The 12,566-nt window shown below is 56.4% G+C and overlaps 2 protein-coding genes across 2 annotated transcripts in view; one reads left to right on the forward strand and one right to left on the reverse strand.

The window, feature by feature from the left end:
- The window catches only part of LOC125747713 (uncharacterized), a 120,460-nt gene that overhangs the window by 37,546 nt on the left and 70,348 nt on the right, over window positions 1–12,566 (reverse strand). The window lies entirely within an intron of this gene.
- The window catches only part of LOC125746030 (germinal-center associated nuclear protein-like), a 38,987-nt gene that overhangs the window by 21,514 nt on the left and 4,907 nt on the right, over window positions 1–12,566 (forward strand). Inside the window, exons 26-27 of the mRNA XM_049019609.1 lie at window positions 6,827–7,006; window positions 7,102–7,252. Coding sequence (XP_048875566.1) covers window positions 6,827–7,006; window positions 7,102–7,252 — 331 coding nt within the window. The remainder of the gene's footprint in view (window positions 1–6,826; window positions 7,007–7,101; window positions 7,253–12,566) is intronic.

Below are 12,566 nucleotides of genomic sequence, written 5' to 3' on the forward strand. Positions count from 1 at the left end.
TAGAAGCTCTTCAGCCTTTGGTCTGTCCCTCTCAGGTCACCAGCCAAGAAACCCCTGGCGACAAAGGCCCTGCAGTTTGAGAGTGAGCCGCAGATGGAGCCCAGCCCAGACGGCCTCGAATCCGAACATCTAGCCAGCAGCCTCCCCTCTCCCCTCTTCCACCTGATTGGCCAGGTAGCTGAAACCGCAGAGGAGAAGTATCGTCTGCTAGAGCAGCGGGACAAGATCCTGCGACAGGGTAGGTCCCCCTAGGGTCACGTTGCTGAGCCACCCCCCCCTCCCACCCCAAAGTGAATCGCCAGCTGACACGGTCTCCTCTGGCACAGCTCGGCCCAAGAGGACCGACCTGGATCTGTCCAAGGTGTTTGTGGGTACGTGTCCTGACATGTGTCCGGAGAAGGAGCGTTACATGAGGGAGACCCGGAACCAACTGAGCTCTTTTGAGGTCATCCCCAACACGGAGAAGGTATCACCACCCCTGCCCCTCTTTCCTAATGCTTCCCCCTCCCCGCCATGAATTGACAGACCACAGGCTGCAAATCACCCTCTGCACCCCACGCAGGTGGACCACACTGCTGCCATTAAGGAGTACAGCAGGTCCTCTGCTGACCAGGAGGAGCCCCTCCCCCATGAACTGCGGCCCCTTACTGTGCTGAACATGACCATGAACTACCTGGTTACCCAGGTCATGGACCAGGGTGAGGACAACTACCGTGACTGGTATGACTTTGTGTGGAACCGCACACGAGGTATCCGGAAGGTGAGCAACATTAGTCCGTGTCTCATTATTCCTGTGCCCTGCGGGCCTCGCCCTGATCCTTTTTCTGGGCCATCTGCAGGATATCACTCAGCAGCACCTGTGCGACCCGCTTACGGTGTCCCTTATTGAAAAGTGCGCCCGCTTCCACATCCACTGCGCACACCACCTGTGCCAGGAGCCCATGATGTCCTTTGATGCTAAGATCAACAATGAAAACCTGACCAAATGCCTGCAGAGCCTCAAGGAGATGTACCAGGACCTGGCCAGCAAGAACATCTACTGCCCTCATGAGGCAGAGTTTCGGCAGTACAGCGTGCTCCTGAAGCTCAATGATGGAGACATCCTCCGGTGGGTGGCTGGCCGGCAGTCGGTGTCCCGTGTCACCGTGGCACCTCTCCAGCTGACATTTCATTCCCTCCCTACCTGCAGGGAGGTGCAGCAATTCCGGGCGGAGCTCCGAAACTCTCCGGAGGTGAAGTTTGCCGTCCAGGCCTTTGCCGCTGTCAACAGCAACAACTTCGTGAGGTTCTTCAAGCTGGTCAAGGTGGCCTCGTATCTGGCTGGTTGCATCTTGCACCGCTACTTCGACCAGGTGGGGGAGCCGTTGCTCCGCTCCCTACATCCTCATCAGCCCCAATACCTCACTTACCTGGACCGCTCTGGTGCCCCCTACAGGTGCGCCGTGAGGCTCTGCGGGCCCTGAATGTGGCCTACAGCTCCCGTGGTTCCACCACATTCCCGGTCGAAGACCTGGTCCGGATGCTCATGTTCCAGAATGCCGGCGAGGCTTCGGACCTCGCGCTGCAGTATGGGCTCGCGGTCGATGCAGGGTAAGGCTGGGCTGTGCTTCGTTGTCCCTTTTGTGTTGGGGGCAGGGTGGCTTATCTCTGATGGGGGTGCTAATCTATGATGGGTGGTATATTTTATTGAAGCTCTGCCCTCCCCCTAGCATGGTGGAGCTAAGCCGGACAGCGTACCAGGAGCCTGAGATCCAGCCACGTCCAAAGCGCTCTGTGGCCATCGCAAGGAAGCGGGAGGTGCTGGTGGGCCAAGTGGTCAACGGCGCGCCACTGCCCAACCCACCCCAACACACACCCGTCAACAGCTTTGACAGCCGCAACAAGTACCGTGGGGATGGGCAGCCAGCGGAGGCAGGCAGTGTGCCCAGGGCTGGTGCGTCTGCACTCCACCTTCCGCTAACTGTTACGCTTCGTCCACCTTCTGGCCTCTGATTGTAATTTTGTCATTTTTCCTGCCCACGCTGTAGCAGCCTCCCCTCAGAGGCCCCCCATTGAGCTGGATGCGCGGGCCCTCCAGCACCGATCCAAGATGCCGAGCGACCCAGCGGAGTCAGCTGGCCTCCCTGGTAGAGAGGAGAGTGGAGCACTTGGGGCATCTCCGTCGGAGGCACCACCAGTCGCCCCACCTACGCCTCCCCCACCGGAGCCCGTTTACACAGAGCAGGTGATAGATTGCTCATTGCTGCGTGTCAACCCAGTAGCAGTGTGTTGGTATTGCCATAGTAATGACAAATAACCCCCCCCCCCCCTTGCAGGACATCGCCACGGAGGTAGAGGCCATGCTGGAGGAGGTAGTGCAGGCCGAGGTGGCTGACGTGGCTGCCACCGAAGCCGAGTACATCTCTGCTGCACTCAGGTAGGAGCGTGAGCCAGATAGGGAGCAGTGGCCTCTAGAGGGTTGTCACACTCAACCAACACCAGTTTGGTGATGTGGATGGGTTGTTGCAGCATGTGCAACGGCCAGGTGGAGGCAGTGCTGAGTGAGGTGGTGGAGCAGATGCTGCGGGAGGTTTCTGCTGCCGAGATCCAGGCAGAGAGGGAGCATATCGCTGAGGAGAAGCGCAGGATGGAGGAAGCCAGGTAGGCCTCACCTGTCTGGGCTGGGGAGGAGGGGTGGGTGCATTTTGAGGGGATGTGCCATCTGATGGGCCTGTCTCTGTCAGGAGAAAGCAGGAACACGAGGAGCTCCTGGCCCGGCTCAGCAAGACACTGTGTGCCGAGATCACACAGGAGGTGCTGCGCGACTGCATCGTGGAGACTGCCTCAACAGAGATCAGGTACTGGTGAGCCAAGGGGGATCAGAGGTCATAGAGAGTGTTCAGATAACTGTATATAGGCTGAACGCATGCCCCTTCGTGCCAGGCGTGCCCAAGAAGAGCAGGCAGAATGTGTGGCTCGCAGCTCACAAGACGTGTGTGAGGTACTGCTGGAGGAGACGCTGTGTGGTGAGCTCACCCTGCTGGCCCAAGACGTCCTGGAAGCAGAGCTTCTGAGTATACGCAGGTTCATCAAAAGGTAAGGGGCAGTGGTAAGGGGACCAGATATTTTGCCCACATGCTCGCCGACAACCGGGCTTCACCCTGTGCATGTGTTGCAGGTGGCGTGATGTGGTGGCCGTGCGCAGGCAGCTGAAGCGACAGATGCGTGATTTTCCTGCTGCCCCTGGCTGTGTGGACCCCCGCTTCAGGCTGCAGGCCTTGGCCCCCAGTGCCCCCCCCTCACCCTGCCTGGACAGGCTGGCCCGGGGCGTGGTCAACCTGGGGCACGCTGGGGACCTCTCTGTTTCCTGCACCAGGTACATCTCTCTCACAGCATAATAATGCTGACCTAATATTCATAATAGAGGTGCACCGATCCCACTTTTTCAGTGCCAATATAATCCTGATACCTGAACATAAGGTATTGGCTGATTATGAGTATGATCCAGTACCAAAGCTCTTTTTTTTTTTTTTCCAAGCTAGTAAATACAAATGGAAAAGAAGTTTTAATTAGCCCACAAGAAACATACATAAGATACTGTTCCACCTCTTTTGTGCATCTTGTATTGAGCATTTTTGAGACATTTTGCAGTTGTTTGAATATCTTCACAAGTACACCCAAGTGGCATGCGTCACTTTTCACTGTGATAGCAGCACCTCGTGTATCAAGCTATAGCGAGTGCGCAAAACAGCCCAAGCTGGCTTCCAAATCCATCGCTTTTTTTCATATTACTTGCATTGCCTTAATTGAGTGCACTATTAGTGGGATTTTCCACTGAATGTTACTTTGTTTTTACAAAGATCGCAAATCGCTGTGCTACTGGTTGTTTCAAGCATAAAATTCTTCCAGGTTTTAGACATGTTAGTTTGCTTCGCAAGCATGCAAGTTGCATTTGCTACCATCACCTGATCCTTCCACTACAAAGGACATGCACATGACGTCATAGCAGGGGAAGTCACTGCACTCACACACACTGAGTGTCAAAAAACCGAGGAAGCGTTAACGTTCAGCTTGAATGCCACAAAAAATAAAAAAGGGGGGAAAGCTGTTGTGCGATTTGATTGTACCACTCAGTATAAGAAGAAATAGACTGGCAATAACTAAATAATTATTGAACATGGATCGGTCACATGTGGCCGATGTCCGATCCGTCTGATTAGGTATCTTGAATATTGGATCGGGGCACCTCTGCTGAATTAGACAGTACTTCCCAAAATGACTTCCGTCCTGTCCGTTTATTTTGCTGGCCATTGATTTGCTGTAGTGTTAAGTGTACCGATGCTGACACTCTGCTGCCTTCTGCAGGTTGGCGAAGATGCGAAGGGAAACCGAGCATCAGATGAAGGTTCACTTGTTCTACCAGCAGCTCCTGAGGTATGGTGCTACTGTAGAGTAGCTGTTAGCCATCCATCACTCTCCATGTGCTCATCTACATCTCCATCCACTTCAGCGAATCTGTGTGGGGGCCACTGGACCTGCTCAGTCTGGTGGCAGCAAGCGTCTCGAACCCATCTGACACAATCTTCTGGAAGGCAGCCCTCTTGTTGCCAAGTGATCATGAAAGAGATGCCAGTGTTGCTAACCAGTAAGTGGGGGAACTGGGTGTCGTTCGGGGAGGGATTGGGTGTTAGTTGGGTTTAGAGGTCCTGGAGCTTACATTTGTGCCCCCCTCCCATCTCTGATGCAGGATTTTGACAGAATGGCTGGAGTCCAAATTCGGTAACTCGGAGAAGCAAGAACACAGGGAGATGGTCCCCAACGGACACATGCAAACCTTGAGCATCAGCAGCGGCCTGCGGAGCGTGGGGGAGCGCATGCACACAGTGCACGTGTGTGTGAAGGTGTGGCAGATAGGGGGGAACTTGCCGATGAATATCGACAGGCTTCATGCCCCTGTGTTGCATGTTCTGTCATTAATGTTAGTCTAGCATAGCTTAACATAGCCTAGCATAGTCTGGCACTATGTGATATTAGCAGGTCCTGTGGTAACACAGATGTTTGCGAAGGGTGCAAGTGCAGGAAGTGAGGCCATGTTTCTCACTGTGGGTCAGGTGGCCCGCGGGCCCCTCAGCGAGGAAGGCCAGTTGGCATTGGAGAAGCGGAAGGGGCTGATGGGCATGGGCGCCCTGCTGATGCTGCTGCCCTCGGCAGTCAGTCCCGGGGCTGATGAGGAAGACGGGGACATCTTCCTGTTATCCGCCCTGCTGCAACTCCGGCAGATCCAGCAGGCTAATGCCTGGCCACAGGCCCTTCCTCTGGTGGTGGTGGTCCCAGGGCAGGCTGGGCACAGGGCCAGCGATGAACGGCTAGAGGAAGGTGTGACACTAACCGTGTCTATGACAACAGGTGTCGCGTGGGATTCGCTTACTTTACTTATAGCATTTCTCTTGAGGCTATGTTTACGTATGCAGAGCTAATACAGTTGGTTTGTTCCTCCTGTCTGACCATCGGTTTCCTTTCCCTGTAAGACCTGATGCTTCAGACACTCATTGAGGAAGGTTTGATTTCAGAGTACATGTTCGTCCATATCCCCGAGACCACGAACGAACCCCAAGGATCCGAGCAGGTGAGTGTGCATGTTGTCGCTGGCCTCGGTAAGATTGAACCATCCCATTGACCATCACCCCCGTCTCCCCGCAGATCCGCCATGCCGTCAGGTGGCTCGCTGCCCGCTCCACGGCACCAGCCCGGCTCGTCTCGCAGACGTTGGTGCAGGTTGTGGAGGCCGGGCTCTGCCGCGAGTTTGCTGGTAGGCTTCACCGTGATCGGAGGGACCGTGACATGGCGGGACTGCCCTTCCAGGGCCCTGCACCCGTCATCGGCCTCTACAACACTGTCCTGGCTTTCTTGGCTGGCCTTGTGTCGTCCCCGAGTCTGGCTGGCCTCTCCTGGCCCGTGGCAGAGTTCTTGGTGCCAGGGGGTGGTGACTGCCTACCACATCTGCTCTGGAACTCGGCTGAGCACCTGGAGTGGCTCCAGGGGGCAGTCCTGAGCCTGCGGCTGCCCGACTGGCCGCTGCCAGCTGTGGGGGGTATGTCCATGCCTCAGATTCGGAATTCGGACTTCTTGCTAAGTGGCTGCTTCTTAGTCTGTTTCCTTAAATTTCTGCTGCTGCCACCGCTCCCCCCACCCAGCTCCTTGGAGCCAGCTGGTTGCCTCCATCTTCCAGTACGTATCTCAAATCCCATGGTCCCGCCACAGCCAGCCACTCCTTATGTCCCAGTTGGAGAACCTTTTGGAGAGGCTGCGTCAGGACTGTGTGGGCCGAGGTGGGGGGCCGGACAAGGAGCCCACTTTCTGGGAGGTGCCCTGGGACGAAATTGTCATGCTCTGTGTAGAGCACCAACTCCGGGACTGGAACCCTCCTGGGTGCCCCGTGAGTGAAGGTGAGGAGGGTGGGGTGGGTCTGACGTTTGGGGGGGCCTACTGGGGATGCCATGCAGGTGTGAACCTATCCCACCATCTTCAGATGTCATCAGTGACGACGGAGAAATCTCGGTGTATTTCCTGAGCGATGGGCTGCAGGGCTTCATACCGCCGTCCTGCTGGGTGGATGCCGTAAAGCAGACGCACAGGGACAAGCAGCAGGGGAAGGCAGGGTAAGAGCCAGCCAGCCATGTAAATCTAACACATTCCAGATAGACTGTTAACAGTGACCTGCAGATTTAATGAATATTATTTACTATTAAATGGAAGAAGAGGGAAAGCCATCAGCTTCCAGTCTTGCTCATATCCCCAAGAGTGGTGTACAATACTGGCTTCTTATCCAAAGTCTCTGCCATTGCAGGTGTCACCAGAGCATGTGGCCTCATCCTCGACTGGCCAGGCCACGTCTTCAACAGAAGCTGTTTCACAGCATGGTTGAGGACCCTGAGTCCGGATCCGGTGTTGCCCCTGTTTTGGATGCTGCCTCCAGCCCCCAGGACCTCCTGGCTCGCATTGAGGAGGAGAAAGAACAGAGCCGCAGGTCTGACAGAGAACAGACATGCTACACACGTGTACTCTCTCATGTGAGTTGTGGCATAAACATTGAGCCATTTCCTGTTTGACTTGGATCTGCAGGTTCGAGGACCAGCTGCGTACCTGGCTTGACGTCGAGTCCCTGGGCCCTTCCTCTTCCTCCTCACCACTTTTCTTGCCTTCTTCGTTACTGTCTGTACCGGAGATCGTAGTGCCCTCCCCAAAGATGGCTGCCCCACCTGCACTTGCCCTGGTATTGACCCTGTGCCTACACAGGTGCTCACATTTTAAGACCCCAAGTACCCTGTGCTCATCAGTTGAGACTGTTTCTGTGCCCATTTTTGTAGCAGAAGGAGCGCAGTGTCCGCAGTGACCAGGCCAGGGGAGCTGCCAGTTTGTATATTTCCGCAGATGTGACACAGGCGCGGATATAATCTCCCAGGCCGAAGGACGCCGAAATCTACCGCGCTGTAAGAACTCTGTTTCGACTTTTGAAGGCCGTATTTTTGGGCTTTTTACACAATGAATCCGTCTGGGCTTTTCGGCAGAACACAAGGCGGAGCGTTTCAGTCTCCGCGCGCCCCGACCTCGGGGCTCTTTTCCTTCGGCCAGCAGAACGCCCCTTTCGTGCAGCCGCCTGCCCTCGGCCAGGGCACCGGCCAGACCTCGCTCTTCAGTACATCGTCTGCCTTCGGCCAGACCGGATCCCTTTTCGGGCAGCCTGGCGGGACGGCATCTGGACAGGCCCCGACCTTCGGCATGCCCGGTTCTGGGAGTCAGACCCCGTCGTTTGTACAGAGCGACACCAGGTTCGGCCCGCCGCCCTCCTTCGGGCAGCCGGCCGGGGTCGGTCAGAGCTCTGTCTTTAACCAGAACTCGGCTTTTCCCCAGACCTCTGCCTTCGGACAGACCGGCGGATTTGCTCAGCACACACCCGGCTTCGGCGGCTCTAACGCTATCTCCGCCTCCTCTGTTCCCCCCTCCTCGGGGTCTAGTCAACCACTGAGATTCGGACAGTTGTCCACAGGGTCTTCTTCGGTATTCTCCCCTGGAAGCGTTCAGGGCCGCGGATTTAGCACCTCAGAGTTCAGCTTCAAGCCGTCAGACGCAGCTGTGTTCAAACCTATTTATAGCGCCAGTCCTGAACCGGCTGTGTCCCAGGCTGTGTCCGAGTCTTTTGGTTCCAGCCCATCCAGCACCACCGCTACCAGTATGGACAGCAGTGGGCCTGCTCCTGCTGCCTCTGAGTTCCTTTCTGGAGCATTAGGTTTTAGCTTCTCACAGCCCATCGCAGTGTCCAGCAGCATCCTCCCCACCAAAGATGCACATCCCAGCACCACCCAGGAGTTCAGCTTCTCGAAACCAGCAGCACCCTCCGTTGGTGCTGGCAGTGGCCTGGGTGGGGGGACCTCCCAGGCCGCCTCTGTCTCCAGGTACTCTGCCTCTAGCCTCCATGAGCCCCGGCCACTGTTTGGTGCTGTCAGCTTTGGTCCGCTAAAACCCAAGACTGACGCTGGGGTTGTGTCTGGTGAGGTCCGTGGGGGGGGGCGGTGAGGGGGAGAATGCAGGGGAGGCAGCGGCTAAGGGTACCAAGCGGAAGGAGGAGATGGTGGAGCATTTATCAGAGGAGCCCCAAGTTGGTGCTGACTCCGCCCCCAGGCACCCTCCCAAGAGGCCCCTGGTCCGGGGCCGGGGGCCTGTCAGCAGCATCTTTCGCAGTGCCTTGACCAGCATCCTGAAGACACCGGCCCTACAGACCCGGCGAGAGCCGAAGAGGAGTGAGGAGCCACAGCCAGACTGGGGGGAGGCGGAGCACCAGGGTTCGATGGCACCGACCACCAGCCACTCACCCTCAACGCCGCCAAGGTCACAGGCCCCAACCCGGGAGGTCCTTGAGAGGGCGGAGGAGTTGGGTGAGTACTCCCAGGAAGAAGCACATTGGGTTCGAAGCCAAGTATAGTCTGAAAAACTGAACTCTGTGACACTTGCCACAGATCCCGAAACTGAGGCAGCATCAACAGTGAGACGTGCCCGCCGCCTGGACAGCACAGACAGCCTGGGGGGGATGTCACCCTCCGAAGCCATGGTGCTCCAATGCAAGAACATTCCAGCCAGTCTTAACAGCAAGGACATCCTGGGGGAACATTTCCGCCAGTTCGGACGTGTGCAGCGGATCTTCTGCAGGCCCCAGAAGAACCTGGCCATAGTGCACTTCCACGACCATGTGAGCAATGGCTTTGCACACCTTTGGGGGGGGGGCTTGGTCGCTGTACTCATTAGGCTGTGCTCTCGTCCATGATCTCCCGGGCTTTCCTCACTGACTTTTGGTATCTTTCAGGCTTCTGCTGCCAAAGCCAAGAAGAAGGGCAAACTGCTGCGCAGGCATGAGCTCACCATCTTCTGGCAGAGGAAGAAGCAGAGTGAGTGACTATTACGGTGCTCTCTATCTGTGCATCGAGCCAAGGCCAGGGCGGGGTCTTTGTGACTCGTTGCAGCCTTTCATTCCCATGTCAGCTGTTTCGATGAACTGGTTCTGTGTGTCTCTTAGGTCCAGGAGAGAAGGGCCAAAGGCCTCCAGATGACCCTGATCCTCAGAGCCAGGCAGGAGGCTTTGAGTCAGCCCCTGTCTGCAAAGCCCTCTCCAAATCCACCTCCGGCTGGTCCTCCAGCTCATCCCTATCCAGAGGGTAATCTTGTCTTTAAATCATTCTCTTACCGTAAGAGTAAATAACTCAATTTTACAATAAGATGGCCGGGTCTTTATTAAATTAAGTTAGGGAAGAAAATCACCTTTTTGAAACCCAATGCAAGTTCTTTAAAAAAAAAAAAAAATCTGGATCACTCTGGTTTTTTATTATGTATACATTTTGTTTGTTTTTTTTTCCAAGCAGCTTGAGTTATGTTAGGTCATCTGGTAATGAAACTCTTTACCTCAGGCTCGGATTCGTGACATTAAAGTCAAACTGAGTTCTTTGGCTGCTATGCCCCCTACTGGCCAGGTGTTCAAAGGAGCCCAGGTTTTGCCAGCTTTTAGAAGCTCTTCAGCCTTTGGTCTGTCCCTCTCAGGTCACCAGCCAAGAAACCCCTGGCGACAAAGGCCCTGCAGTTTGAGAGTGAGCCGCAGATGGAGCCCAGCCCAGACGGCCTCGAATCCGAACATCTAGCCAGCAGCCTCCCCTCTCCCCTCTTCCACCTGATTGGCCAGGTAGCTGAAACCGCAGAGGAGAAGTATCGTCTGCTAGAGCAGCGGGACAAGATCCTGCGACAGGGTAGGTCCCCCTAGGGTCACGTTGCTGAGCCACCCCCCCCTCCCACCCCAAAGTGAATCGCCAGCTGACACGGTCTCCTCTGGCACAGCTCGGCCCAAGAGGACCGACCTGGATCTGTCCAAGGTGTTTGTGGGTACGTGTCCTGACATGTGTCCGGAGAAGGAGCGTTACATGAGGGAGACCCGGAACCAACTGAGCTCTTTTGAGGTCATCCCCAACACGGAGAAGGTATCACCACCCCTGCCCCTCTTTCCTAATGCTTCCCCCTCCCCGCCATGAATTGACAGACCACAGGCTGCAAATCACCCTCTGCACCCCACGCAGGTGGACCACACTGCTGCCATTAAGGAGTACAGCAGGTCCTCTGCTGACCAGGAGGAGCCCCTCCCCCATGAACTGCGGCCCCTTACTGTGCTGAACATGACCATGAACTACCTGGTTACCCAGGTCATGGACCAGGGTGAGGACAACTACCGTGACTGGTATGACTTTGTGTGGAACCGCACACGAGGTATCCGGAAGGTGAGCAACATTAGTCCGTGTCTCATTATTCCTGTGCCCTGCGGGCCTCGCCCTGATCCTTTTTCTGGGCCATCTGCAGGATATCACTCAGCAGCACCTGTGCGACCCGCTTACGGTGTCCCTTATTGAAAAGTGCGCCCGCTTCCACATCCACTGCGCACACCACCTGTGCCAGGAGCCCATGATGTCCTTTGATGCTAAGATCAACAATGAAAACCTGACCAAATGCCTGCAGAGCCTCAAGGAGATGTACCAGGACCTGGCCAGCAAGAACATCTACTGCCCTCATGAGGCAGAGTTTCGGCAGTACAGCGTGCTCCTGAAGCTCAATGATGGAGACATCCTCCGGTGGGTGGCTGGCCGGCAGTCGGTGTCCCGTGTCACCGTGGCACCTCTCCAGCTGACATTTCATTCCCTCCCTACCTGCAGGGAGGTGCAGCAATTCCGGGCGGAGCTCCGAAACTCTCCGGAGGTGAAGTTTGCCGTCCAGGCCTTTGCCGCTGTCAACAGCAACAACTTCATGAGGTTCTTCAAGCTGGTCAAGGTGGCCTCGTATCTGGCTGGTTGCATCTTGCACCGCTACTTCGACCAGGTGGGGGAGCCGTTGCTCCGCTCCCTACATCCTCATCAGCCCCAATACCTCACTTACCTGGACCGCTCTGGTGCCCCCTACAGGTGCGCCGTGAGGCTCTGCGGGCCCTGAATGTGGCCTACAGCTCCCGTGGTTCCACCACATTCCCGGTCGAAGACCTGGTCCGGATGCTCATGTTCCAGAATGCCGGCGAGGCTTCGGACCTCGCGCTGCAGTATGGGCTCGCGGTCGATGCAGGGTAAGGCTGGGCTGTGCTTCGTTGTCCCTTTTGTGTTGGGGGCAGGGTGGCTTATCTCTGATGGGGGTGCTAATCTATGATGGGTGGTATATTTTATTGAAGCTCTGCCCTCCCCCTAGCATGGTGGAGCTAAGCCGGACAGCGTACCAGGAGCCTGAGATCCAGCCCAGTCCAAAGCGCTCTGTGGCCATCGCAAGGAAGCGGGAGGTGCTGGTGGGCCAAGTGGTCAACGGCGCGCCACTGCCCAACCCACCCCAACACACACCCGTCAACAGCTTTGACAGCCGCAACAAGTACCGTGGGGATGGGCAGCCAGCGGAGGCAGGCAGTGTGCCCAGGGCTGGTGCGTCTGCACTCCACCTTCCGCTAACTGTTACGCTTCGTCCACCTTCTGGCCTCTGATTGTAATTTTGTCATTTTTCCTGCCCACGCTGTAGCAGCCTCCCCTCAGAGGCCCCCCATTGAGCTGGATGCGCGGGCCCTCCAGCACCGATCCAAGATGCCGAGCGACCCAGCGGAGTCAGCTGGCCTCCCTGGTAGAGAGGAGAGTGGAGCACTTGGGGCATCTCCGTCGGAGGCACCACCAGTCGCCCCACCTACGCCTCCCCCACCGGAGCCCGTTTACACAGAGCAGGTGATAGATTGCTCATTGCTGCGTGTCAACCCAGTAGCAGTGTGTTGGTATTGCCATAGTAATGACAAATAACCCCCCCCCCCCTTGCAGGACATCGCCACGGAGGTAGAGGCCATGCTGGAGGAGGTAGTGCAGGCCGAGGTGGCTGACGTGGCTGCCACCGAAGCCGAGTACATCTCTGCTGCACTCAGGTAGGAGCGTGAGCCAGATAGGGAGCAGTGGCCTCTAGAGGGTTGTCACACTCAACCAACACCAGTTTGGTGATGTGGATGGGTTGTTGCAGCATGTGCAACGGCCAGGTGGAGGCAGTGC

The sequence above is a fragment of the Brienomyrus brachyistius genome, chromosome 1 (genome assembly GCF_023856365.1).
Source record: "Brienomyrus brachyistius isolate T26 chromosome 1, BBRACH_0.4, whole genome shotgun sequence".
In the NCBI taxonomy this organism is placed as follows: Eukaryota; Metazoa; Chordata; class Actinopteri; order Osteoglossiformes; family Mormyridae; genus Brienomyrus; species Brienomyrus brachyistius.